Source organism: Chionomys nivalis, chromosome 12 (assembly GCF_950005125.1).
Source record: "Chionomys nivalis chromosome 12, mChiNiv1.1, whole genome shotgun sequence".
In the NCBI taxonomy this organism is placed as follows: domain Eukaryota; kingdom Metazoa; phylum Chordata; class Mammalia; order Rodentia; family Cricetidae; genus Chionomys; species Chionomys nivalis.
In genome coordinates, this window is record NC_080097.1 from 71,548,586 (window position 1) to 71,574,660 (window position 26,075).

The 26,075-nt window shown below is 47.6% G+C and overlaps 1 protein-coding gene across 18 annotated transcripts in view; it reads left to right on the forward strand.

Annotated features, from left to right (window-relative positions):
* Camk2g (calcium/calmodulin dependent protein kinase II gamma) overlaps nucleotides 1-26,075 on the forward strand; it is a 58,749-nt gene that overhangs the window by 9,776 nt on the left and 22,898 nt on the right. For 9 of the 18 annotated variants that reach the window (XM_057785769.1, XM_057785756.1, XM_057785762.1 and 6 more), the window contains exons 3-13: nucleotides 4,206-4,265; nucleotides 12,483-12,537; nucleotides 13,310-13,375; nucleotides 16,285-16,357; nucleotides 16,511-16,613; nucleotides 17,048-17,131; nucleotides 17,509-17,603; nucleotides 18,222-18,344; nucleotides 22,141-22,224; nucleotides 22,435-22,477; nucleotides 24,927-24,989. In XM_057785769.1, the coding sequence (XP_057641752.1) occupies nucleotides 4,206-4,265; nucleotides 12,483-12,537; nucleotides 13,310-13,375; nucleotides 16,285-16,357; nucleotides 16,511-16,613; nucleotides 17,048-17,131; nucleotides 17,509-17,603; nucleotides 18,222-18,344; nucleotides 22,141-22,224; nucleotides 22,435-22,477; nucleotides 24,927-24,989 (849 nt within the window). The remainder of the gene's footprint in view (nucleotides 1-4,205; nucleotides 4,266-12,482; nucleotides 12,538-13,309; nucleotides 13,376-16,284; nucleotides 16,358-16,510; nucleotides 16,614-17,047; nucleotides 17,132-17,508; nucleotides 17,604-18,221; nucleotides 18,345-22,140; nucleotides 22,225-22,434; nucleotides 22,478-24,926; nucleotides 24,990-26,075) is intronic. The other 9 variants (XM_057785774.1, XM_057785758.1, XM_057785766.1 and 6 more) reach the window with 1 other exon arrangement.

Below are 26,075 nucleotides of genomic sequence, written 5' to 3' on the forward strand. Positions count from 1 at the left end.
TTTCTTTCCTTCACCACTGTTTCCTGACCCATAGAATGGGAACTCGGCGAGGGTAGGAATTTTTGACCGGCTTGTTCATCGGTGTTTTCCAGTGTTCAGAGCAGTGCCTCTCAGGGTGAATGCCTCGAGGAATACTTTCAGAAGGCATGAGTGAGGCTCAGGTGCTTATAATAACTTAGTGGAATGGCAGCCCTTCCAAAACCAATATGTTAATTGTTCTACCTTGTGGCTTAGACTCAGAGCAAAGACCAAAGCCTGGCTCTGGGGTTCCAAGAGTATATGAGCCTGCCAAGAGAGTGAGGCTTGGCTTCCTGGAGTTAGGCTTGAACTAAGTGGTAAGAGGAGTCCCCTGGACCTTGGGTAAGCCCCTTCAAGGAACGGAGAGACTCACCTCTCTCTGCTCTGAGTCACTGGTGAAACAGTGCGTGTCCTTATTTTTAGTGCAGATTCTGTTGTGGGGCTGTAACCCTTAGCCAGTAAGAGACTTAAAAGAGGACGTAAGCATTAATCTTCGGGCCTCCCCTCAGCTGCCACCTCTGCATTGCAAGATGCTGTTCTCCCACACCTGCCCCACGAGGGTAGTCAAGGGTGGTGAGGTGAGTAGTCAGAGATGGGGTGGGTGGGTCTGCAGCTGCCACAGCTGGCTTGCTTGGTGCCTTGATCTCAAGACCGGGGCTTGAGAAGATGTGGGTTTCCCAGATACGGGAGGAGCAAACCCACCATCCCCATCAAACAGGTTTTATTGCTGCTCTTTTGAGTGTTTCTGTAGGTGGAAGTCTCCAGCCACGGTCTGTCTGGGACTGAGAGATACCAGGAAATGTTGGGAATTGGGAATTATCCAGGGTTCTCTTGGCTAAATCCTAGTCATTGGCTGTGCTGAACCTGAAGGTGGGAAGAAAGGCCTGACCCAGATCCTGGGCAGCTGGGATGGATTAACTGGGTAGCACAAAGTTGAACCTGTTGCTAGAGGGAAGGGTTAGGGCACAGCTAAGGATGCAAAAACAAAGTGAGGAGATTCCTGCAGTCTGTCACCTTTGCATTATCTCAGCGTTTTATTCCTTTCCTCCTGTTGAACTTGAGTTACTTAGCTTCTCTGGGCCTTAGTTCTACCATATATACAGTTAGAGTAATCAAGCTGGGCATTATGATACACACCTTTGATCTCAACACTTGGGAGGCAGAGGCAGGCCAGTCTCTGAGTTCCAGGACAGCCAGGGCTACACAGAGAAACCCTGTCTCGAAAAACCAAAAATAAATAAAAAGGGAGTAATCATATCCCCTACCTGGTACGACCATTGAGGGGGATTATATCACACTTTAAAGAGCTACTTTTCTTGTATAGAGTAGAGGTAAGACGGGGAGAAAGGCAGGAGGGCTGCGGTGTAGCTCAGTTGGCAGATCTAGATGTATAAGTCCGTGAGTTCCAGCCCCAGCCGCACACACCACAGCTGTAATCCTAGCACTCTCGGTAGAGAGAAGAGGATCAGGAGTGCGAGCGAGGTCTTCCTCTTCAGCTACATAGTGAGTTTGAGACTAGCCAGGCTACATAAGGCTCTGCCTCCAAAGCTGATGCAGAGAGATTTCTTGTCTTGGAGAGTTGGATTGTATTAGATTCTCTTCCCCAAAACCCGGAGTCTTCAGTTGATATTCTCATTTTTTTCCATTCTGTCATGGTATCGCAGTGGAGAATGAGAAGTCTAAGCCACATCACCTTCATCAGCTTGGTTGACTGTGGTACTTTGGGCGGGTCACTCTCTCTTCTTAGCCTTGGTTTCCTTATGTAATAGAGCAAAACAGATCCCTGTTTCACAGAGTTTCTGTCAGGATGAACTATTAAGAATCTGTGACTGCCTGGCAGGGTAAAGCTTAGTAGTGGTAATTGTTACCGCTGCTGTTACTGTTGCGTTCTTAGTAGTGGTAATTGTTACCGCTGCTGTTGCTGTTACTGTTGCGTTCTTAGTAGTGGTGATTGTTACCGCTGCTGTTGCTGTTACTGTTGCGTTCTTAGTAGTGGTGATTGTTACCGCTGCTGTTGCTGTTGCGCTCTTAGTAGTGGTAATTGTTACCGCTGCTGTTGCTGTTATTGTTGCGTTCTTAGTAGTGGTAATTGTTACCGCTGCTGTTGCTGTTACTGTTGCGTTCTTAGTAGTGGTAATTGTTACCGCTGCTGTTGCTGTTACTGTTGCGCTCTTAGTAGTGGTAATTGTTACCGCTGCTGCTGCTGCTGTTACTGTTGCGTTCTTAGTAGTGGTGATTGTTACCGCTGCTGTTACTGTTGCGTTCTTAGTAGTGGTGTTTACAACTTAGGATCTTGAGCCCTCTTGGAAGAACCCAAAGGTAGCAGTTGTGGTGTGTAGTGTGAGAAGTCCGAGAAATGCAGTGGGAGAATGGGGAGATGGTTACAAGAAGAGATCACACCCTCCCAAATTCTAGTGGGTAGATATGGGAAGCCGAGCGGGGAGACTTCTAGGCCTCCCTACTCTGACCATCTCTCTACTTCCTGGAGCCCTGCCTTCCTGTGAAAGGAACTGGCCTACCTAGCTCACTGGGATCTCCGGACTCAACAGATTCTGGTCATTTCCTCAAAACAGTAATCTAAAGTATGAGTGCAGAGAGGCCAAATCTCAAAGCGGTGGGTAGCCAAGAAGAGAAGCTTCTTGAAGAGAAGCAAGATTTGCGTCCTCCTTTCTCTCTCTATAAAACAGGCATCGTAGTTACGCCAGTCTCTCATGGCCATGTTAGGGAAAAGCAATCATGTCTCTCTTGCATAGTGGGCCTTTAGTCAGTTCCAGTGTTAACTGCTGTTGTCTTATTTTAAAATATATTCATCACATTTATTTACTTTTGTGTGCATGCACATTTATGCATATGTGCATTTGTCGTGTGTGTGTAATCATGGGTAAGAGAATGACTGTGGGAGATGGTTCTCTCCTACCGTGTAGGTTCCAGGGATCCAACTCAGGTCATCAAGCTTGGCGGCAAGAACTTTCACCCACTGAACCATCTCACTGGCCCTATAATTGGTATTATTTTGATTCATCATTACCTCGATCACCCACGTTGTCATTGTCAGTATCACTGTGTTTCAGAGTTGTTACAAAGACCACCTGTAGTGACTGCTGTGTACCAGACTCAGTACACATTAGCTTAGCCTTCCTGGGACCTATGGTCAACTGTGATCCAAATTTCTGGAAGATTCCAGAAATAAGCAATTAATAAATTTTAAATTGCATGTTGTCTGAGTAACATGATAAAATTTATTGCCATCCTGCTCCATCCCACTCAGGACGTGACTCATCCACAGATCCACACAGCGTAAACTCCTTGTCTGTTAGTCACTTAGTGACTTTCTTGCTTATCAAATTGATCAACTGTTGTAATACCGCAATGCTTTTTCCCCTCTTCCTCTTTGAGACAGGGTTCCTTGACCTTCTGCTTCTGTCTTACCTCTCAAGTACTGGAATTACAGGAGCTCACCAGCACCTGTTTTGGTTGTGGTTTTTGTTTATTTTTTATAATGCTAAGAATTGAACCCAGGACCTAGTGTATGCTAGGACAAGTTCTGTATCAATGAGCTATGGGTTTTGAGACACTCTCTCAATCTGTAGCCTAGGCTGACCTTAAACTAGTACCTTTCCTTCCTCTACTTCCTGAGCACAGAAATATGGGTCAACGTACCTGCCTTTGCAGGGCTTTTGTGTAGTGTTTGGTACTATCTGGAATTTCAGGCAATCAAATGAGGGTCTTGAAATTACCTCACCCCCTCAGATGAGGGGTGTTTGTTGATACTCAGAACAAGAACTCACTATGTGGGCCAGGCTGGCCTTGAACTCAGACGTGGGCCTGCCTCAGTCTCCTGAATGAGGAGATTAAAGGCGTGTGCCACCACCCCCCAATTATTAATACCCTAGCTTAATGAAATATCTATTATAGAGGTGTAGAGGAAGAACAAGATTTAGCTAAAGACCTAGCTTTAAATTCTGATGTGCCACTCACTGGTTTAAGATATTTACCTCTCCGTCCCATTTCCTCATCAGGAAAAGGTAGCCACAAAACTGTCTCTATATTTGCTATGACTTGCTGTGTTAATTTAGCTAATTCCCAAAAGTGCCTAGTTGGTGGCTAAGAATTAAAGGAATATGAATAGCCAAATAACCAGAGCTAGGATGGATAACTAGTGACTTTTTTCTTTTTTCTCCTTTTAGATCATCAAAAACTAGAACGAGAAGCCCGGATATGCCGCCTTCTGAAACATCCAAACATTGGTGAGTGTCCGGCAGAGAGAGAGAGAGCACACGCCTGTGTATGAGTGTGTGTGTGCGTGAGAGAGTGTATGTGAGTGTGCATGCATGTGTGTATGTATGTGTATATGTGTGAGAGTGATTGTGAGTATGCGTGTATGAGTGTGTGTATATGTGTGCATGAGTGTGTGTGTGTGGTTACCTCTGGTCGTGGATCTTCACGTGGTGTCTTTCTTGCCTGAGTAGGATGGCAGCTGTGTGCCAAAGTTTTAGGGCTTTCTTAGAGCCCTGAGTGTCTCCTTGGCTATGATGCCCTCTCGGGGCTGGGTATGAGGCTTTTGAATATGTTCAGACTCTCCTTTCTCCTTCTGTCTTTGGGCTGAAATCCAAAGTTCTCAGTGTGTGAGGTTCCGGGCTTACCAGTCTGCCAGAGTCCCTCACCAGAGGCCAGCCATAGCCTTCATGAAAGGCTCAGGATTTTTGTTCCTGAACCTAAAAGAGTTTTGTCCCTGTTGCAGTGTCCTGCACACGCTGGGGGTTTCCATGGCACTCCTGTTTGTTCCCCAGAGCCAGGAGAGCAAGCTGCCTGCCTGCCTGCCTGGCTTCTCTGGAGAAGGAATGGCAAGAGCTGCTCAGATGAGGAAGGAGAGACACTTGACAGGATCTCTCCCTGCTCCCACCCTGCCTGGGGCACAAGAGGACATTGTTGGTTGTTCTAAAGCCTGAGAGGCTCGCCTGCCATAGCCCACTCTGGCTCAGTTTTACATTGTTCAGCTGAAATAGCCTTTGCCAAAAGTGTTGGCCCTGGTCTGCAGCAGCTCCTTACACAGGGACAGGATCTGGGCTGCTGCAGTGTTGGCTGGAGGCACGAAGCACCTCCTAGGTTTTCCAGAAATCGCTGAGTCATCACCAAAGATAACACGTGTTCTCTTCAGACATGGCCTAAATATCAAGGCTCCCACAGTGCTCCAGACACTGCCTTCTTAGCTCTGGAAGGCTAGGGCTGAGAGTTGACTTGCTGAAAAAGCTTGATGCTCCCTCCAGAGCTACCCAGCCTCTGGCCTCTCAGCTCTCAGGTCTCAGCGTGAGCTCTTGTGTGGAGGAACTGAGGTCAAGCTTCAGCCCACTGGGAGAGGAGCAGCCCTGAGGTAACCAGAACTGCAAACATGCAGGGCTTTATAGATCCCAATCAGCCACTTGGATTATGCTGGAAGTGTGATGATTGTGTAGGAAGTGCTCTGCTCCACTGGGTGCAGGGCGCACAACACTACCAGTGCTCCTCGGCCAGGGAGTCTTAGCCTTAGAGCTGCAGGAGCTCCTGGGTAGCCTCCGAGGTTAGACTTCCACCTAAAAACTGCAGTGGGGGTGTTGCTGTGGATAGGAGAAGGCAACAGAAGCGCCTGGAACAGCAGTCCCAGGAAGAGGCATGTTCTGTTTGGCTAGTTCAGTGATATATAAAAGTATTCTTATTACTTGCTAATATTTAAAAATGAGATTTCACTGGGCAGTGGTGGTGCATGCCTTTAATTCCAGCACTTGGGAGGCAGAGGCAAGCCAATCTCCCAAGTTTGAGGCCATCCTGGTCTACAGAGTGAGTTCCAGGACAGCCAAAGCGACACAGAGAACCCCTGTCTTGAAAAACCCAAAAAATAAAGTAAAATAAAAGTGAGATTTCATATTTTGGAAAAACAATTATATTTCTCTGCCTTTTGAAGCAAAAGGCTTGACTCTGAAGCTACTATCTACTGCTCCGGTGGGGCTTTAATCCTAGTACTTAGGAGGTAGAGGCAAGCAGATCGCGATGAATTTGAGTCCAGGATGGCATAGATCCATTGCTGGGGGAGGATGGAAGGAACGGGAAGTATATTGAGTTCTAGGCCTGTGGAGCGATATAAGATCCTGTCTCAAGACAAAACAAAACAAACAAACAAAAAAACAAAGCTATCTACTAGCTCAGGTAATAACTTCCCTTTGTGTTTCTTCTGATCAACTCATAGCAAAGGTGGACTGTGTAGAGGAGGCTGACTTCTACCTGTGACATGGTGGGGTAGCCATGGAAAGGTGAGGGCACGGTGATGACAACTGAGAAGTCAACACAAAGGGCAAAAGTCAGGTCCCAGCCTCAAAAATTTCTAGCCTTTTATTATTTATAGTAATGAGCGTATATAGTTTGTGACCTCTTAGAATTTCCGTGGCTTGGTACCCTCCTCCCCTTCTGCACTTAGCTTGGAATATAGGCAGAGAGGGGAAACCATAGATTCCATGTGTCTATACTGTTGACAAGCTGTAAAACCCAGGGAAAGCAAGCATGGTATAGTCTCTGTGGTATCAGAGTGCCAAAAACTGCGCCTTCATTTTGTGACTCTTCATGTATCCTAAGGGATGTTTTGGTCTAAGGCCCAGTTCCAGGGTTAAGGGTAGGCAGAGAAAAGGACAAGCCAGGACTGTGTTCTGAGAACATTGTCTGGCTGGACTCTCTGGCTTTTGGTGGGAACCAGGACTCATGGAGATGTGGCTGAGCTCTGGGTCCAGGAGACAACGGTTGCCATGGATCCAAACCTGGCTTGTGGCTAGAGAAGAGACAGATTGTACCCTTAAATCACTATTCCTCTCTCCACTGCCATGTCTTTAAAGCTGTGGCCCTTTTGGTTCTGATCTTTTAAACTCCATTCCAAAGGGTGACGAGAAGACTACCCAATAGCCTTGCACAATTGAAAAAGCTAAGAGCAATCAATGATCAGATCTCCAATTTTTAGCTAATGTCAGACTTGGTAGTATTGAAATTTGTGGGTGTTTGGTGCAAGAAGCCAGGCAATCACAGTTTTTTCCCTCATACATATTCTGTACTTAGTTAAGAATCTATTGGAAGAGTGAACCCTGATGTAGTCTGTGGGTTTTGGGTAATGATGTGTCTGTCATTGTAGGTCCATCAGCTATAACAAATCCTGCTGTGGGATGTTCATAGTGGAGAATCTATGCATGGGAGTCATGGGCATATGAACCTTCTGTTCAGTTTTTCTGTGAACCTAACACTATTATAAAAAAATTAGAGTTAATTAAAAACAAGCAAACAGGGCCTGGCGGTGGTGGCGCATGCCTTTAATCCCAGCACTCGGGAGGCAGAGGCAGGCGGATCTCTGTGAGTTCGAGACCAGCCTGGTCTACAAGAGCTAGTTCCAGGACAGGCTCCAAAACCACAGAGAAACCCTGTCTTGAAAAAACAAAACAAAACAAAACAAAACAAAAAAAGCAAAAAACAAAGCAAAAAAAACCAAGCAAACATAATGCCTGTTGGGTGCAAGACACTCTGTTGGACTCAGCGCTGGAAGAGAGGCTAGTTGTAGGGCATTAACAGAGGAGCTAGCTTGTGCTGACAGTCTGAAGTCTGAATGAAGTGTGTGCTACCTGTGATCTGCTTGCTCTCTGCTCTGAATTCCTCTAACGAATAGACTCTGTCTTCTCTCATGCTGAGCTGCTCCAGCAGTTTCAATCACAGCCTGACGTTTGTGGTTTAAAGCAGCACTTCTCAAACTTCTATGTGCTTATGAATCAGCCAGGGATCATGTCAAAATTCATGTCCTGATTCAGTAGGTCTGGGGAGAGGAGCGGAGATTTCGCTAGCTTCAAGGTCTTTAGGTGATGTTAATGCTTTGGTCTGTAGTCCATCCTTGGAGATGGCCAGGTTTGCGACTTTGCAGTTAGGTTTACTGGGTTTGGATTTCTGAGTTCATTTTTAGAAGCTGTGACCCTAACAAATTATTTAACCCTTATGTGCCTGCCTGCTTTGTCCTTTGCATCCGTTCGTGGAGATGGCAGAGGGAGAAGCATAAACATGCAAGCAGAGATTCTGAATCCTATCTCCCCCACCCCTGCCCCAGTTCAGCTGATAAATAATTCAAGCCTGGCTGCAGTAAACCTTGGGCCCAGGACCCATTCAGCTGATAGTAAATGTAGTGAAAGCAATTGAAAGAAAAAGGAAAGTTGAGTTGTGACTGAGCTTGTCCTAAGGCTTCCTCCCATGCTGGGAAGGCCCAGACCTGCCACAGCTGATTTAGTTCTGTCTGAGACTCCAGTAGTAACAGTGTTATTATTAAGGACATTTTAAAACAGACCTCATTTCATTTTTAAATTGGTGTATGTGCGTGCATGCATGGAAAGGGTGTGAATACAGGTGTCCTCAGAGGCTTGAGGCATTGGAGCTCCAGGAGATGCAGTGTAGGCAGTTGTGAGCTGCCCAGTGTGGGTATGAGAACCAAACCCAGGTCCCTCCATTCTTCACTGCTGAGCCATCTCTGTAGCCCCACTTACAGACTTTTTTTGTTTGTCTTGTTTTTCGAGGCAGGGTTTCTCTGTTTAGCAGCTCTTGCTGTCCTAGAACTTGCTTTGTAGACCAGGATGGCCTCGAACACACCAGGATCCGCCTGCCTCTGCCTCCCGAGCGTTGGAATTAAAGGCGTGCGCCACCACCGCCTGGCTAGATATTTCTAACTAAGATACTTTTTCAGTGCTTTTGTTGTTATTGTTTTGAGAAAACTTTTAAAGTAAATGTGGCATATTGATGGCTGTTTTTGAAGAATCGGAAGTAGCGACTCACAGAATTTGGTTGTAGATTTCTTGGTCCATGAGAGTGTAATGTTGAGTAAAACTTACTTAGGTCTATGCTTTTCTCCACTGACTTTAGAGAATAGCAGTAGGTTTATTGCTGAAGTACAGTCATAGTCTGTTTCTTCTCCCTGGTCCTTCTGACTGGATTTGCTGTGGTCCTCTTGGTCTTTGGGACTCTAATGACTGTGAAATGGGCTGGACATCGGATGGCTGCTTTGTTCCATAATACCATTTGTGTGACTAGTTACATACTTGTGTGACTGCTAGTTAGAGCCTGTCACCATCTTCTCTGTAGTGGCAGGCCCTGGCTCCTTCTCTTCACAGCCATGTTCAACACTGTCTGCTTCAGGCTGGCCACCTAATGAATACGTTAAACCAATTAGAATGGCAGAGCTGTCAGGGACAGAGTGGAGCTCTCACCTAAGAGGATGGACACAATGACTCACTGTTATTCTGTGATGTTAGTTAGCCTAGCCAGCTGCTTCACGTTCTGCTATGTAGTGTGACTTTGAACTGTTTTCTTTTGGACCTGTTTTCCTCTCCTGTCAAGTAGGGATGTCGTAAGTAGTTGCCTGACAGTTAAAGCGAGGATTCAGTAAAATACTGTTGTAAAATACTTCATATGGGCCGGAACTGTACCTCAGTTGGTCTGGTGCTTGCTAGTCCTGTACAAGAGCCTGGGTTCAATCCCCTGCACCACATAAACCAGCTGCTATGGAGCATGCCTACAATCCCAGCACTTATGCGGGGGAAGAGGCGGGAGGATCAGAAGTTCAAGATAATCCTCAGCTACGTAGTGAGCTCAGGCCTGCCTTGGTCACACAAGACACTGTCTCGAAAAAAAGTAACCCAGTGGTTGGTGCATAGGAATAGTTTAATTAAATTTTAGTCATTTTAATTTTAATCATCAAGAATCAGCTGTGCTTAACATGGCACAGATACTTTTCTTTTCCTTGTCCTTCGTTTCCTGTTAATTTTCTTTACAAAGTAAAAAGAAAAACAATAGCCATCTCTTTCAGAGCCCCCTTGTCTGGCAAGCCTGGTGTCTTGGGGCTGGGTGGCCTGGAAGGATTAGTTTTCTGTTCCTCCGCTAATCCCCACCCACCTGCACTCTGTGTGTGGCCTTCCTCCAGCAGGGTAAAGGCCTGAGTGTCTGTGCCTTTGGCCCTGTTCTCAGGCCTGCAGTGCTGGGTGCTGGGTGGTGGAATATTGAGGGAAATTGTCCAGGTGAGGCCAACCTCAAGGCTCCAGGCCAAGCCCAGCAGGATGGGACACCTGGGCTCCCCCTTGGGAGTGGTTGTTAGCATCCTGTGTGCTGTCTGTCCGCTCAGCATCTTGCTACTGTTTGTAATGAAGCCGGTCAATTGGCTTCTGGGACAGCTGATTTCCAGGGGGATTATTTGTATTACACACTTTAATGCTTTTTAATAGCAAATTTTTAATTAAATGGAAAGTCCTTTTGGAGGCAAGGGAGCAGCTGCAGCAGGACTCAGGATGAGGCACTGACTGACTAAGACCAGAGAAGTGAAATGAGGGGAAGGGTGGCTGGGGTGGGGGTGGGTAGCTTGACTGGGCCCGGATCAGGTGGGTGCAGGGGATTTAACTGTGGTTCCTTCCAACCTAAAAGCCCTCCCCTGTCATCTGCACGATAGAGAAGTGAGGAAGGAGGGTTACAAAACTGTAGAAACTGGACTAGGATGGGCAGTGTGGTTGTTAGACCCCGGATCCAGGCCTGGAGGAGGAAGGGAGCTGTGGTGATGGACCATACCTTCTGGCGCCGACTTGTTTGTTTTGCTTTCTGGCTGATCTGCTTCTTCAGCCATGGGGACATGGGAAGTGCAGCCTTTAGGAGATGCTTTGGCACTGGACCGGGCAGCAGTGTGAGCCTGCCAAGGAAGCAACACCATGACTTTTTCTGCCCAAGCACTTCAGCAGTTGCTTTGGTGAGGCCATTCCTGAAATGCTCTAGAAGGTATTCCTGCAACTACTAAGTATTGGGGCAGAGGTCAAAGACACAGAGGGAGCCATGTGAAACCAAAGGTTCCCTATAGGAAGAATTTGGTGAGGAAGAGGGACAAGAACATCCACACAGGCAGCCAAAGCAAGTCCTGTTTGCATTAGAGTGATGCTCAGGGGTTGGCATTTAACCCGGGGGTGGCTGGTTTTGTAGGCAGAAGCTAGAGCAGAGACCTCAGAAGGCATCAGGTTGTTCTTTGGCCCAAGAGCTTCAGAGGCAGGCATCGGGAGGGAGCTGTGCTTGCCAGCCCCTCTTTGCACTTGGTGAGCTGCCTTCTCTACCTGCTGCCCTCTTGGACCCATCTATGGTATTGTTGTAGGTACACTGTGAGCACTCTCTTTTTGGCTGTGTTGCTTTGCTGCCTAGTGTGTGGGCTGGCCTACGTTTCTTATAGTTGAGTGGACTAGCTTTTGGAGTTTGAGACCTAGTTAGTAATTATTTAACCTTTGCCAAGAAATCTGAAGTCTGAGCCTTTATGGTTCTTTTCTGTAAAATGGAAGTAGCAGTCATCTCAGGGCAGTGTCATAAACTCCTTGAACACTCTGTCCCTCCTAAATGCCGTCACCTACCCTAAGATCTGGCTTATTATATTGCTTAAAATAAGTATATAGGATCAGTAGGATATGACATAGACCTACCCCAAGGCTGACACACAGTTTGCATTCAACAAATAGTTGTTTGTGATTGGGCATGTCTGTACATGCTTGTAGTCCTGGTATTCCAGACAATAAGGTAGAATGATTGCCACAAGTTCCAGACCAAATGGACTACATAGCAAGACCCTATCTCAAAAATAAATAAGGGTTGAGCATAGTAGCTTATCACTCCTTTAATTCCAAAACTGAGAGGGAAACAGATCTCAGTTTGAGGCCAGTCTAGGCTGGGTTGTGAGTTCTAGGCCAGCCAAGGCTATATAGTGAGACTCTGTCTCAAAAATAAAGGGGGGAGAGGAACAGAAAATACAGTTAAGGAGTCTGTTTGCCCAACATGCATAAAGTCCTGAATCCCCCAGCACCACATTGATTAGGTATAGTGGTATATATATTTAATTCTAGCATTTGAGAGGTAGAGGCAGGAGGATCAGGAGATTGAGGTCATCCTCAGCTGCATATTGTGAGTTTGAGGCTATATATATACAGACACTATCTCAAAACAGTTACTGTGTTGGCTGCACAGTGTGGCCTGTTCCTTGTGCTTTCTAATGGGTTCTCCCATTTCCCAGACCTTCCATACTCTGGCTCCCATTTGGTCCTCTAGAAGAGCTCTGGGGCTTTTCTATCTTGCCAGTGTCTTTTCCTGTGTCATGAATCATGTCTTAGGTCCACCTTCTGAGCGACTTGCCCCTCTAGGGAGCTTCTTGCTTTTTCCCTCTGATTGATTTCCTGAGCCATGAAGCTTCTATCTCTTGCCTTGGGTCTCTGGTGGAAAGCAAGCACTAGTCTCTAGCTATGGCTCTGTACCCTTGGCCTGGGGGGTACCAGGCACATTGCCTCTTTTTTCTGCTGCATCTTCAAAAGCAAGCCTTGTGAGACTGACATGGGGCTGGGCGGGTTTGCTGCAGAGACTAGGATTTCTGAGTTCCTCTCTGCTAATCTCTGTTCCCATCTCCTCTCTTACAGTGCGTCTCCATGACAGTATTTCTGAAGAAGGGTTTCACTACCTCGTGTTTGACCTGTAAGTGCTACTTTCTCTCCAGCTGGCTGAAGATGAAACCTGGGTCTCAGCCTCTGCTGAGGGTTCCTCTCTGTCGCTTGAGGAAAGGACTCAGGACATTTCTGGGGGACGAGTGGGCCTGTCCAAAGGCCCTCCCCTCTCAGGAGTCTCATTGTTCACTCTGTGCCCTAGAGGATGAGCCCCAGCATGGCCTAGCTCTCTCCTTTCTGTTCTGTGCATAGCTCGTTTCTTGCGTCTTGGTGTGTTTTCTTATTGGAGAAATAAAAGAATGACTCTTTACAGTCTGTGGAGTTGGAGGTAGCCTTTAAGACTCATGAACGGCGTGAAGAAGTCTCTCCCACTTGAGTTGTTCTTTAATGTCCTAAGCGTGGCTCTTTACCTCCTGGGAAGTTCTGTCCAGTATTGTCAGAGTTGTATCTGTGATCTCATTATTCTTCAACTTTAACACTAGGCCTGCCATTGCGCTGCTATGTGACAATGTTCGTATTGGTCTTAAGTAAAACTATGACTCTTGTAGTTAGAATATTCTTCTTAGATCCCTGTATCACTTTCTGTGTGTTAGTGATTCTGTTAGGTTATGGAAACAGAACTGTCAGGAAGGGAGTGGGGGAAGCCCACATTTAGCCCACAGAGAAGTGACTGAGCATGTTCTGAGAGACACAGGGAGTCGGGATGGCTCTAAAAGCTGTTTTACCGTATGACTATTGCCTGCTGGATGCTAGAGTTGGCCAGTAGACCTAGCCTCCTCTGACCCTTTCTTCTGTGGTTACAGTGTTACCGGAGGGGAGCTGTTTGAAGACATTGTGGCCAGAGAGTACTACAGCGAAGCTGACGCCAGGTGAGAAAAGCCTTTGAGTTTAGGACTGAAATAAGTCCTGGCTACTTTTTTTTGGGGGGGGGGGGGGAGGAAGCATTGTGTTTTCCTTGGATAGTCTTTGGACTCTTGTCTGGACAGAGTCTGTAAAGTTGCGGTAGGGCTGCATTCTGTGCGTAGTATTAGAAGTTAAAATGTCAGCACCCCTAGAATAGCTTTTTTCAAAGCCTCTTCCAGGTCTCCTTTGTCCTGTTACCTCAGAAATACTTTTTTTTTTTTGCGCATTATTATGTACTCACAAGTGGTCTGCACCTCTTCTTTCTTGTTTGTACAAGGTCTTGACGTAGGGAACTAGGGATCAGAGGTGGAGAAAGCATCATTTTTGTCTTGAAGGGTATGAACCTGGAAAGCTTCCTCAGGAGCTTTCAGCCCTTGTCTCTTCACTACCATGACCAGTTCCATGGGTCCCATGGCTCAGCCCCCAGCTTTCTATCAAAGCCAGTGGCTGCTCTTTCGTGTGATACAGCACGATCCACCTACATCATGGCCTTCAGGTAGTGTTTGACCTGCCTTGCCCGCTTTAGCTCTTCCCCTTTACAGCCTGATGTTTGTTATCCTGCCTACAGCTTATCTGGCTTATGTGGCAGCTCAGGCTGCCTCTATAGAGAGTGGGGGAGTGCAGTTTCCTCACGAATTTCTCAACCCTGAACAGCCATGTTTGCTGATCAACTTCAGATGCCTCAGCCTGAGGAAAAATTCTCAAGTGGAGAGATGAATTCCAGTGCCAGCAGGGGAGGACCAGGCTGTGGGTGGGAGGAGGCAGTGATAGCTCAGGGAGCTGGGGGAGGGGGACTGTACCAGTGGGCTTGGCCTGGCTCTGCTGGGACACTTCGCACTTTTGCCATTTTTGGCCTGAAGGCTCTCCCTGCTAGCCGGGCTCTGTTCTAATTATACATTTCTGTGGAGACTCGCCTCTGCAGCTTAGGCTTAAGGTTCCTTTGGCACTGCTAGGCTGTATGGCGTGGAGGCCCCTGAGCTTCACTGTCAGGGTCTAACAGCATCCATTGACTCTTTAGCTCTCTTAGGAGCCTCAGTACCAGGTTTCAGAGAAGCAAATCCTAAGTGCAGGCCACGCAGGCCAGCACATCTGGATGCTGTGCAGGTCAGCCCTGCACACCTGGCGGAGGCTGCTGACTAGGCATATACCAGCCTTCTTCAGCCTCAGTGGTACTGACCTTTAGCACAGATGGGTTTTTTTGTAATGAAGGTCTCTCCTACGCATGAGTAGAACCTAGAGGCATCTCTGAGCAGTAGGTAAGCCCCTTTCCAAGTTGTGCCCGTCAGGATTGTTTCCAGACACTGCCAGATGTCCTGGGAAGGCACGTGCATCCCCACTGTTGCTCTGGAGTCCTCTCCTGCCACAGGGAGAATGTAGTTCTGAGCTAGGTTGTCTTTCTGTGTAGAATAGTCAGAACGCTATTATTTCTGGAAGGAATCTACGTGATTGTCTCCCTATTAGATGAGAACTTTAGAGCAGTTAATGCCTTAGGTGGTGAGAGAACATACCTTAAGAGCTCCTCACTAAATGCTTGGGTAGGTGCAGGCATGCACGATACACCATGCACCCGTCCTTGCACTCGTCCCAAGTCGCAGCATAAACTTCTTCCCTAGGAAAAAAGTTACTTAGGAAAGAGAAGGAAGGGGGTTGGATGGTCTTACCTTTCATAGGAATATTTAGCATTTTTCCATCTCAAGAAAACAAATTAGTTGTTCTGGATCTTTGCAGTCAAAATAAGTCTCTGGAACCCACATAGCCTTACCTGGGCTGGTTTCCTTTCCTGTGAGGTAAGTGTTGATGATGAGAAAAGAGAACCCTCACAGTGGCTTCCATATTCCCAGCGTCATGAGGCTGAGGTAGAAGAACCATGAATTCAAGGCCACTCTGGGTTACATAGCAGATTGCAAGCCAGCTTATGCTACATAGCAGGAAGACCCTCCCTCAAAACAGGAAGAGAAAAGGAAGAGAGAAAAAAGGAAGCTTCATACACTGTTGGTGTTGTAAATTTGTATAGCCATTTTTGGAAAACAGTATGGCTGTTTCTCAGAAAAACTAAAAATAGAGCTACCATCTGATCCAGCAATCCCACTACTGGGTAAATACCCAACAGAATAAACTCGGTATGTTAAAGAAATGTCTGCACACCCACAATAGCCAAAAAATGGACACAACCTAAATGCCCATTAGCATCGTGTACTCTATTGAGCTGTAAAAGGCCAGGAAGCTCTGTCATTTATGAAGAGATAGGTGAATCTGAAGGGCGTTGTGATAAGTGAGACAAACTAGGCACAGGAAGATCTACTTTGTGCAGTCTAAAAAAGATGCCCTACAGAAGTAAAGAGTGGTGGTTAGCAGGAGCCGGATTGGGTGGGAAAGGAGAGCTGCTGCTCAGGTAAGAGGAGTGGGTTCACCTGTACACCTGTACAGCAGGTGACTGTAGTTAGTAATTTGTGTTTGGTTGGTTTGGTTTTTCCAAATAGGGTCTCTGTGTAGTCTGGACTGTTCTGGAACTCAGTTTGTAGACCAGGCTGGCCTCCAACTCAGAGATCTGCCTGCCTCTGTCTCCCAGGTGCTGGGATTAAAGGTGTGCGCCACTAGTGCCTGACATAAAAATGGATTTTAAATGTTCACTAGAAAGAATAAATATTTGAGGTGATATATATGGTGGTGCACATTGTACCGGAATGTAACATTGTCCTTCAGAAGTAGATAGTTATTTTTCAATTTTAAAATAAAGTAAGAACAAAATAGGCTTAACTAGATAATATTTAAGGCCCAGGGTTCTAGCCTATTGTTCAGTGAGTGTGGTCCACACAGATGATCTTTGATGAGGTAGTCTAGCCCTGCACTGATATTTCTTCTGCTGCTTTTTTAGCCACTGTATACATCAAATTCTGGAGAGTGTTAACCACATCCACCAGCATGACATCGTCCACCGGGACCTGAAGGTACTTATTAACCAGGCTGTCTTCCTTTGCCTCCTGCTTGTGACTCGTTGGCGCCACCTGGAGCTAGGTAGTGGTACTGTGCGAGCCCAGAGTAGGCGCCCTCTGGACTCCCGTGGTGAGTGCCTCATAAGGTTCTCCTTGTTCCTTCTGCAGCCTGAGAACTTGCTGCTGGCGAGTAAATGCAAGGGTGCTGCGGTCAAGCTGGCTGATTTTGGCCTTGCCATTGAAGTGCAGGGAGAGCAACAGGCTTGGTTTGGTAAGGGTGACCCTGTCTTCCGGGAATGCAGCCTCCGCCCTTCCTCCTTTTCCTGATCTGCCTTCCTCTTTCAGAACTAGAAATCAGGCCTTTAATGGTACTGGCCTTTTCAGAAAGTGGAGGAGGATGGGAAGGCACCCGGTTCCTCCTGGCCAATCCCTCCATGACTCAGTATAGTGAGCCTGGCTGCTGTCAGCGGTGCATGCTTGTTGGCCTCTGGGGAGGTGCTTGAGTTCCTGGTAGGCACAGTGCTTGCCCTCTGATTTAGATCCAGGCACTTGGAGAAGCCCAGGCTGTCATTGCTTGCAGCCTGAGTGCCGAGAGCATATACAGTACAATCAGCAGGCATTAGAGGGGCTTTGGGGGAAATTACAGATGTAGACTTAATGAGAGAGAAAGTAGGCTCAGTGTGGTGCTGCCTTTCTCTGCTGCAGGTTTTGCTGGCACCCCAGGTTACTTGTCCCCCGAGGTCTTGAGGAAAGATCCCTATGGAAAACCTGTGGATATCTGGGCCTGCGGTAAGCCCATTCCACGCACTCATCTTGTTGGTGTTACGGGCCCTTGACTTCCTGTGATGACAAAAAAAAAAGGCTTTACTATTCCTTCTGGGCCCCGCGAGTGTCTGCTGTATGTGACACCGTGGCGCTTGCTCTTGTTCCCTTGGGAGGGCTGTTCCCATCATGCCCCCTCCCCAGGTGAATCCTTCTTGGAGGATAGCTCGCACCTGAAGAGGTCTTGGTGCCGTGAGGAGTGTGGCACAGCAGGAGGGCTAGTCACACAGCATTAACTCTGGCCTGACCCTACCTCTCTGGGTGGTTCTGAGCCCTGCATGGCCTTTCTTGGTTCCTCAGGGGTGAATGATTGACCCCAGTGACCTGTGTGTTCTGTCTCGCAGGGGTCATCCTGTATATCCTCCTGGTGGGCTACCCTCCCTTCTGGGATGAGGATCAGCACAAGCTATATCAGCAGATCAAAGCTGGAGCCTACGATGTAAGGATGGGTGTTCTGAGAACTGAGCAGGCACTCCCTCAAGGACAGATTCCCTGCCTCTAAGGGTCTGTCCACGGGAGTGGTGTTACTGTCATTTGATAACAGGGTGTCAGGGGACTTTGAGGACCCAAGGATGGGCATACAGGACTCAATTCTTGCCACCTTATGTACAGAGACTAGATTAAAAGAAAAAAATCCTCCTTGTTAATTATAAAATTAAAGAACTCATTGAAGCCCCTTTGTTCTATTTCTGAAAAGAACAGAAAAGCCGCATGGTGTTAGATGACACAGGAAGAATTGTAGAGCTTTCCTCCACCACGTTGGTGCCACGGGCACATTGCAGAGCCTGTTTTCTGCTTAGTAGAAAGATAAAGTTGAGCAGAAAATGTTAGTTCCCTTTCTTCGCTGATCTTACCCATGACATTCTAACTATTATTTTTCTGTCTTACTTTCCGAGTCTTTAAGTTGACACAGATCTTGGGATATTCCTAGTACTTCTCCAACTCTTGGGTACCGTAGAGTATCCCAGTTACAGGAGTTGGAATGAAGACAACCTACATTTCGGGGTAAAAGCCTCACAGATTTCCTATCTCCCTTTCCCCTGTTCCTGCTTCTTAGTTCCCATCACCAGAATGGGACACAGTGACTCCTGAAGCTAAGAACTTGATCAACCAGATGCTGACCATAAACCCAGCAAAGCGTATCACAGCTGACCAGGCTCTCAAGCACCCATGGGTCTGTGTAAGTGTCCTTGCCCTCATCATTTGGAGATTGGAGGGAGCAGCCCTCATGTACCCCTTTACCCTCCTTGCACAAGGATTCAGGAGGGCAGGGCAAGGGGGGGTAAGTGGAGTCCAAGATCAATAAATGTCATCAGGGGACTTGGGAGGCAAAAAGTGCTAATAGATCTTTACTTGTGAGGCTATAATTCAGTTCTGTTCTTGAATTAGAGCAGGTAGTTGATAATAGTGTGAAGTCCCAAGCTTAGGATATACTTGGGCTTCTGAACTGTTGAGATGTGCTTCTTGAACTGCTGTGAGACTCTCGAGCTGGGTTCCTAGGAAGTCAGTATAGATTGACATACTGTTTTCATACACGGTTCTGTTAAGCTGAAATATCTGTCTGCAGACAAAGGGGCAGTTCTGGTGTAATGAGCGTCTCGAAGGGCGTGTTTGTCTATTTGTCAGTTCCCACGTTTATTGAATGCCTCTTTGTGCTGTCACCAGGCAGTTCCTGGAGATGAATGGGGCATGGTCTCTGCCCCAAAGATTTGGGGAAACAGTCATTCAAACAAGCAACCATGCTTATCATCAGACAGATAAACAGAAAATGTAACAGATTCAAGGGTTTCTGCTGCCCTTGGTAGGCATTAGGGTCACACAAAGAAGGTTTTGTGGAGAAGATGATCTCTGCCTTGGTTCTTAGCAGATGACTTAAGGACACCCCCGTCCTGTTACCCTGCAGACAAAGGTTAGCATGGAGACGGTGAGAGGCCATAGGGAATGGTCACCTGTAAGGAATACTAAGTAGCTCGGTTTTCAGTGAGATTGTGACTGGGAATGCGGAAGAGTAGGGCAACAAAAGATCGCATGACATACCGCCTTCTTCTTTTTTTGGGGGGGGGGGAGGGTTGGTTTTTTCGAGACAGGGTTTTTTTGTGGTTTTAGAGCCTGTCCTAGAACTAGCTCTTGTAGACCAGGCTGGTCTCAAACTCAGAGATCTGCCTGCCTCTGCCTCCCGAGTGCTGGGATTAAAGGCGTGCGCCACCACCACCTGGCGACATACCGCCTTCTGCCTTAAGAGTTGAGGTTTGTTATTTGGTTTTGGTTTTTGTTATTGTTTTGTTTTCGTTTTTTTTTTTTTTTGTTTTTCAAAACAGAGTTTCTTTGTGTAGACCTGGCAGCCCTGGAACTAGCTCTCTGTAGACCAGACTGGCTTTTAACTCACAGAGATCCGCCCACCTCTGCCTCACAAGTGCTGAGATTAAAGGTGTGCGCCTCCACCTGGCTAAAGCATAGGTTTTAAAGAGAGTGTGATATTTGCGTTTAGTGTCTCTTTGGAAGCTGTGTAGAACGTGGAGCTGATGAGCAAGAGGCTGGAGGCAGAGACGAAAAGCTGTCACAACTGTCTGAGCAGGGGCAGCCGAGGGTGGAGATGGAGGAGTGGGTGGTACCATCAAATGTAAGAGAATCTAAAGGATTTAGTACCTGGACTTGAGTGAAGGAGAGGGCAAACTGATGGGCATTGCTGGGTTTAATTGGCCAGTGAGCGATGGTTGTACAGTTCATGGGCCCAGAAGAGCTAGATTGTGAGAAAAGATGATGCCTTAGTATTGTAGACACTGAGAGTAGTGTTAAAGAGCCACCAGTTGAAGCACCTGGTGGACGATAAGATTTATGGCTGTATGGCCAGGGGTGTGGTTTAGTGGTAGAGCTTTCTTGGCATCGAGGAAGGCAGAAGAAAGGGGGCTGTAGAGATAAGAATTGAGAAGCTGGAAATGTGACCTGCTGTTTCTATGTAGGCCATGTATAATAAGAGAAGATCCAGAGACTAAGAAGCAGGTGGGACTTTGAGAGCATCAGCAACCAGACGCTGAGAGTCCCTGAGAAAGATGGGAAAGAATTCCCAGCTTTGCAGATAGTGGGAAACAATAAGGAGACACTTGTTTGTCTCCAGATAATTGAGGCCGAGACAGCTGGGAAGCCAGGTAGTGAAGGAGCAAATAACCAGTATTCCTTAGCGGAAGAAGATAGGTCAGGAAGTTTTGTTTGTTTGTGTTTTCCTTTGTCGATATGTATCTGCATATAAATTGCATTGTTAATTGTGATAATTTAGCACATGTCTGTAGCACACACTGTTCACACACCCCTCACACACACACACCTTTAATCTACTCCCATTCTCCAGAAATCACTATTTTTATTTGTCTTTCATATTTACTTTTTTTTGTCTTTTTTGTTTTTTTCAAGACAGGGTTTCTCTGTGTAGTTCTGATTGTCCTGGAACTCACTGTATAGACCAGGCTGGCCTCGAACTCAAATATCCGCTTGCTTCTGCCTCCTGAGTTCTGGGGTTAAAGGTGTATACCACCACCACCTGGCTCAGATTTACTTGAAAGAAAAAAAAGGTTTATTAACATGTGCATGTGTGTTTTGCCTGCATGTATGTATGTGCATTATGTGCATACTGAGTGCTCATGGGGGCTCAGAAGGTGTCCGATCTCTTGGAACTGGAGTCAACATATGGTTGTGAGCCACCACGTGGGCACTGGGAACTGAATCTGGCTCCTTTGCAAGAGCAGCCAGTGCTGTGGACCAATGAGACATCCTCCTACCCCCTACTTTTTTTTTTAACTTCCATATATGAGAGAGAACACATCGTAAGTAATACCTGTCTGTGTGTCTGGCTCATTTCACATAATGTAATGTCCTCTCATTCCAGTGATTTTTTTTTTTTAAATGGGAACTTTAATATAAAGGTTACAGAAAAGAGTCGATAATACTAATTGAAGAAGGACAGGTTTGGAGAGCCAATGGGGAGAGGGATTCTTGAGCCCGGGTCAGAAGGACACACCTGGGACTTGGCTTGGGTTGCAATGGAGACTGGTGCAGAAACAGGGCATACACAGTAGTCTCTATTTTTCTGTGGAGAACTTCACACACACGCGCAGAGGAATGACGAAAAGGTAGAGAAGGTGAAGAGAATTGCTTTGGGACCCAGGAAAGGCAGCAGGTTGGCGCGAAGGCAAGGATTGTGGGGTGGACACTCTAGGTCACGGACACTAGCAGTGTTTTCAACTGGGCTGGCTGAGATAGCAATAGTAAAGAGAGTGATGACCGTCTCAACTGAGGCACTCAAGGGTCAGAGAAACCCACCACTTACAATGCTGTAGTTCTCTGTAGCCCCAGGGAATTACTACGTTACAGTGTTACACAGTATATGACCCTGAGTCATCAAGGAAATACACTCTGTCCCGGGGACTCAATTTAAGGAGGCAAGGACATTAACAGCAAATACATTGAAGAAAAAGAAAAACCCTTCTAAAATGATGAAGAAAAAAGTGGTCATGGTGGCGCTCACCTATAATGCCAGCCCTTAAGAGGCAAAGCCAATCTGGGGCTACGACAGCAAGACCCTGTCTCAGAAAAAGAAGGATGGTTTCTGCTTCAAGATAATCCCTAGCTTTTCAGAACAGTTTCTTTGAAGACTTTGTGGGATATGTTGGGTTCCTGACAGCCTGTCTCCCCCTGTGCAAAGTCTGGACCACAGCAGGTACCCAGTAAAGAGACCAGGATCCCATCACACCGATACTCAGTTGCCTCTTGTTCGGATTGCCCTTGACATAACCTTGAGTTGTTGGTGGCACTTAAGTTCTAAAGACCTTTTCTCATCTGTGAACTCATTTAATGAGCCCTGTGTAGCACAGTGTGTGGTGACCATGTCCTGGCAGCTCCGTCGGTGCTAAGGTGACAGGACTGAGATGAGGGACAGAGAATCTATGATGGGGACCTCACAGACCTGTCTGTTTGACTTCCAGCAACGATCGACAGTGGCATCCATGATGCATCGCCAAGAGACGGTGGAGTGCTTGCGCAAATTTAATGCCCGGAGAAAACTGAAGGTGAGCGAGCCTTGCTTCTGGATCACTGTCCTTGAGACTGGACCTTTCACAGTGTAGCTCCTGCCTGGCTCCAAAGTGAAGCTCCTCTGCTGTGTTGGGGCGCCAGAAAACTCGCGTTCTTCTGCTCTGGCCCAGAGTTGCCTTTGCCTGGGGCCAGGCTACCTGCTTCTAAAGCTCATTTGAACTTAGAGGATTCTCTTCTTTCTCCAGGGTGCCATCCTTACCACCATGCTCGTCTCCAGAAACTTTTCAGGTATGTGTTCCCAGCTGTGCACTTTAATTCTGCCGAGGTGAGTGGGACAAGAATGGCGTTAGGCCAGCCCAGCAGCGCAGGTGTCAGGTGGCACCTTGAGCGGGATGAGCAGGGTCCTGTTCTGAGGGCAGCTGCTGCTGAATTCTTTTACCCAGCTTCTTCAAATGTGGAAGGAAGGGCTTTTTCTGAGGCTCCAATTTATGAATTCTGTTTCTTCAGACTACACAAAAGTAGCCTGCCGAGCTTCCCAAGGCGCCTTATCCCCAGCTGTTCGTAGTTCTCCGAAGACTTAAGTACTTTGAGATTTTAGCCAGTCTAGGAAAAAGATGAGATACAGTGTGTCTTCTCAGTTGCATCTGCTTGAAGTCATCTCTCCCTTCCTTGTGCCTGAGAAGAGGCGCCTGATAGAAACTGTTCAGATGTTTAAGCGTTTCTCATCGGCCGAGCTTACAGTGCCCTCTGTGACACCAGCTATAAAAGTGAAGAAATAGAGACCTGTGGTGGGGAAGCCAAGGAACTCACTTCATTTGCGTAAGGAATTGGGAGAGTTGGGGTCAGTAATTTGTAAACCACACTTGACATTTCTTTTCTTTTTTTTTTCTTTTTGGTTTTTTGAGACAGGGTTTCTCTGTGGCTTTGGAGCCTGTCCTGGAACTAGCTCTTGTAGACCAGGCTGGTCTCGAACTCACAGAGATCCGCCTGCCTCTGCCTCCCAAGTGCTGGGATTAAAGGCGTGCGCCACCACCGCCCGGCTTTGACATTTCTTTTTAAGATGCAAGACATTCCAGTCCCCTCTACCCCGTTCTCACCCTGACCTTCATTGTTTGCCCTCAGTTGGGAGCACAGTGGCTTTTCTGTGAGGAAAAGATTAATGTCAAGACTTAACTGAAGACAGAGAGGTCTCTCCCCGGCTTGCTTTTGCCCTTGGTCTTCCCTTCCTCTAACCCCCAGCCTCGCTGTTTTGGTTCAAGACCCCCTTTCTCATCCTTCTAACAAGACTCCTTCCCTTGCTTACCTCCTGCACCGCCATGAAGAGGGGCTTGTGAGAGAGTGCCAGCCACCCACCACTTACAGTAGGTGGCCATTCTGGGCAGGGCTTCCATCTTTGAATTCAGGTCCTGCTGAACCTGGTTATGGGTCACTGGAGAGCTTTGGCTTGGAAGAGGCTTCAGGGAGAAGGGCTAGGGCTCTATAAACTCTTGCTCTTGGACCACAGGGTTCCAGGCTGTCTGGATGACCCTGGTTTAGAGGTTTATTCCTATGTTGAATACACACTAGAAGGTCATGGTCCCTCCAGGGAAGGAAGAGGAGCAAAGATAGAGTTGTAGCCCCCACAGTGCTCCTTCTCCTCAGAGTACTTTCGGCTTTATTTGCTTGATTTAAGAGCCTTCTTAGAGGACACTCAAGGGCATTTCTATGCCACCCATAGAGTAGTGATATTTTTCTCTCTGAGTCAAAGGAAGGTGAAGACAGGCTACTGCCGCTGCTGCCTGTAGAGCCAGGCAAGTCAGAAGCAAGTCCCTGGCCTGTGGTCTTGAGCTGCATGTCAGCCTCCCTCTCTGTTTCAGGAAATTAGTGGCCTGGTTTCAGAGAGTCAGGGTCAGTTAGGAAAGAGCGTTAACTCCTCCTTCAAGAGCCTTCTGGTCTTTAAGCTCACTTTACCCTAGGTCAGAAGGGGCAACAAAACGAAACAGCCCTGCAAACATCCCATGTTGGCTTCTTCTGCCCTTCATTTGGGACAGGTGAGGACAGAGCCACAGAGATGTCTACAGAAATAGACTTCTGTTTCTTTAGGCACAGGCTAGACCATTTCCCCAGTTAGCCCACGGGGTACAGTAGTAGTTAGACAGATGCTGACATCTAGCTTTGGCAACCTTTGTTTCTGGGGCTCCTTTCTTGAACATCTTCATCCTCAGTGTGCAGTGAAATGCAGACTCTCCACTGACTCCTTACAGGGAGGAGGAGCTGGGGCTTCTCCATAGAGGTAGCTGCCCCAGGGCCCCGTGAGAGTCTTCCCGTACCCCAGACCCTCTCTGTTATTTGGAATGTAGCAACGGACATGCTCTCTGCTCCAGCACTCCAGTAACCACTCTTGGTTTCCTCAGAAAAGGTACCTGCCTCCCACCAGGTCAGGCTTTTACCCCTGGGCTCTTATTGAAGAGATCACAGGACAAGCAATGAAGCCATTGCTGTGAAGTGGAGGCATGGTATTCAGCCTGTCCAAGCCTCACAGGCCCCCAGACTGCTGTAGAGCTGGCTGCTCCTGCCTCCTCAGTCTGCCCCCTGGTGCCTCCTCTCCCAGCTCGGCTGGCTTGGCCATGCCACCCGGGCCTCGCTGTGCGTGGGCGGCCAGCGGTTTCTACGCCTCACGCTGGGGCATGCTCTCGCTGCTGACTGGCCCCCGTGGCTTTGCGGCAGCTCTGTGCACTGAGAGACTGTATCCCCTCAGTTGGCAGGCAGAGCTCCGCCCCCGCCTCGCCTGCCGCGAGCGCCGCCGGCCTGGCCGGGCAAGGTACGTGGCATGAGTCCTCCCTGACCGCCTGCCTTGGCTCCCTGCCACCCCAACAGTAGGGCCAGCATGCCAGGCCCACTCACCATGGAGGCGAGTCCCATGCTTGTGGGCTGAGATGGGCATGCCATACGGACCACCTAACTTGGCATCTGCAAGCACATTGATGTTATGAAGGCCCCTAACCAGCCGTGCATGCTGGGCGCTTGCCAACTCTCAGGAGGCAATAGCCTGGGGACTTGGAGTTGGGTAGTAGGAGCCTTTTCTCCAGATGGCCAAAGGGCTTGACCCGCAAACGACCCTGGGCATGGCCTGGAGCTGTCTCTCGCTAAGACTAGACTCTTGCAGTGCAATTTAAGACCCCTCAGAGAAAGCCTCAAAATTGTGAAGCCTGACCTCAAAGGTTGTGGAGTACAGATTCCTCAGGGGGAGCCATCCCTTGGCTCGACTCTTAGCCTTGCCACACGCTGAGCAAATCATGTCAGCTCTCCCACCCTGATTTCCTCATCTCTGTAATGGTAATGGCAGGTAACACAGAGATACTTAGGAACGTGTCTGTTGTAGGTTCTCAGCCAGCCACCTGGGAGCTCATAAAACAAAATCCTGGTTCCACACCAGACACAACAGAATCCTTAGTGGACGGGATAAGTCTAAGTGTTTTGTAAAGTTTTCCAAGTGAGTCTAGTGAGCACTTTGAGTTGAGAACCAGTGTGTGACAGTTGGTAGTCAGGCTCACTCTATAAACATTAAAAATTTACTTGCCCAAATACAGCATGACTGGAGTTAAGGATAAAGGCCTTTTTTTTTGGAGAACCAAAATGTGTTCCTTCTCTCTCTGGAGAAAGTACTAGCTTAGCTAGGAATGGCTACCTGAAGGACAGAGGACAGTGGCAGTAGTCACAGCAATGGTCATGGTGAATGGCTCTCACATGCCAGACACTGTTATTTTTAGGCATGGTTCCATTGTATCCCCAGTACCGTCCTGTGACCTAGGGGCTGTTACATCCCATTTTATAATAAAGAATTTGAGACTCAAGGTGGTTAAATAGCCCACGTGCGCTCAGTCACAAAACACAGCGAGCAAGTGCT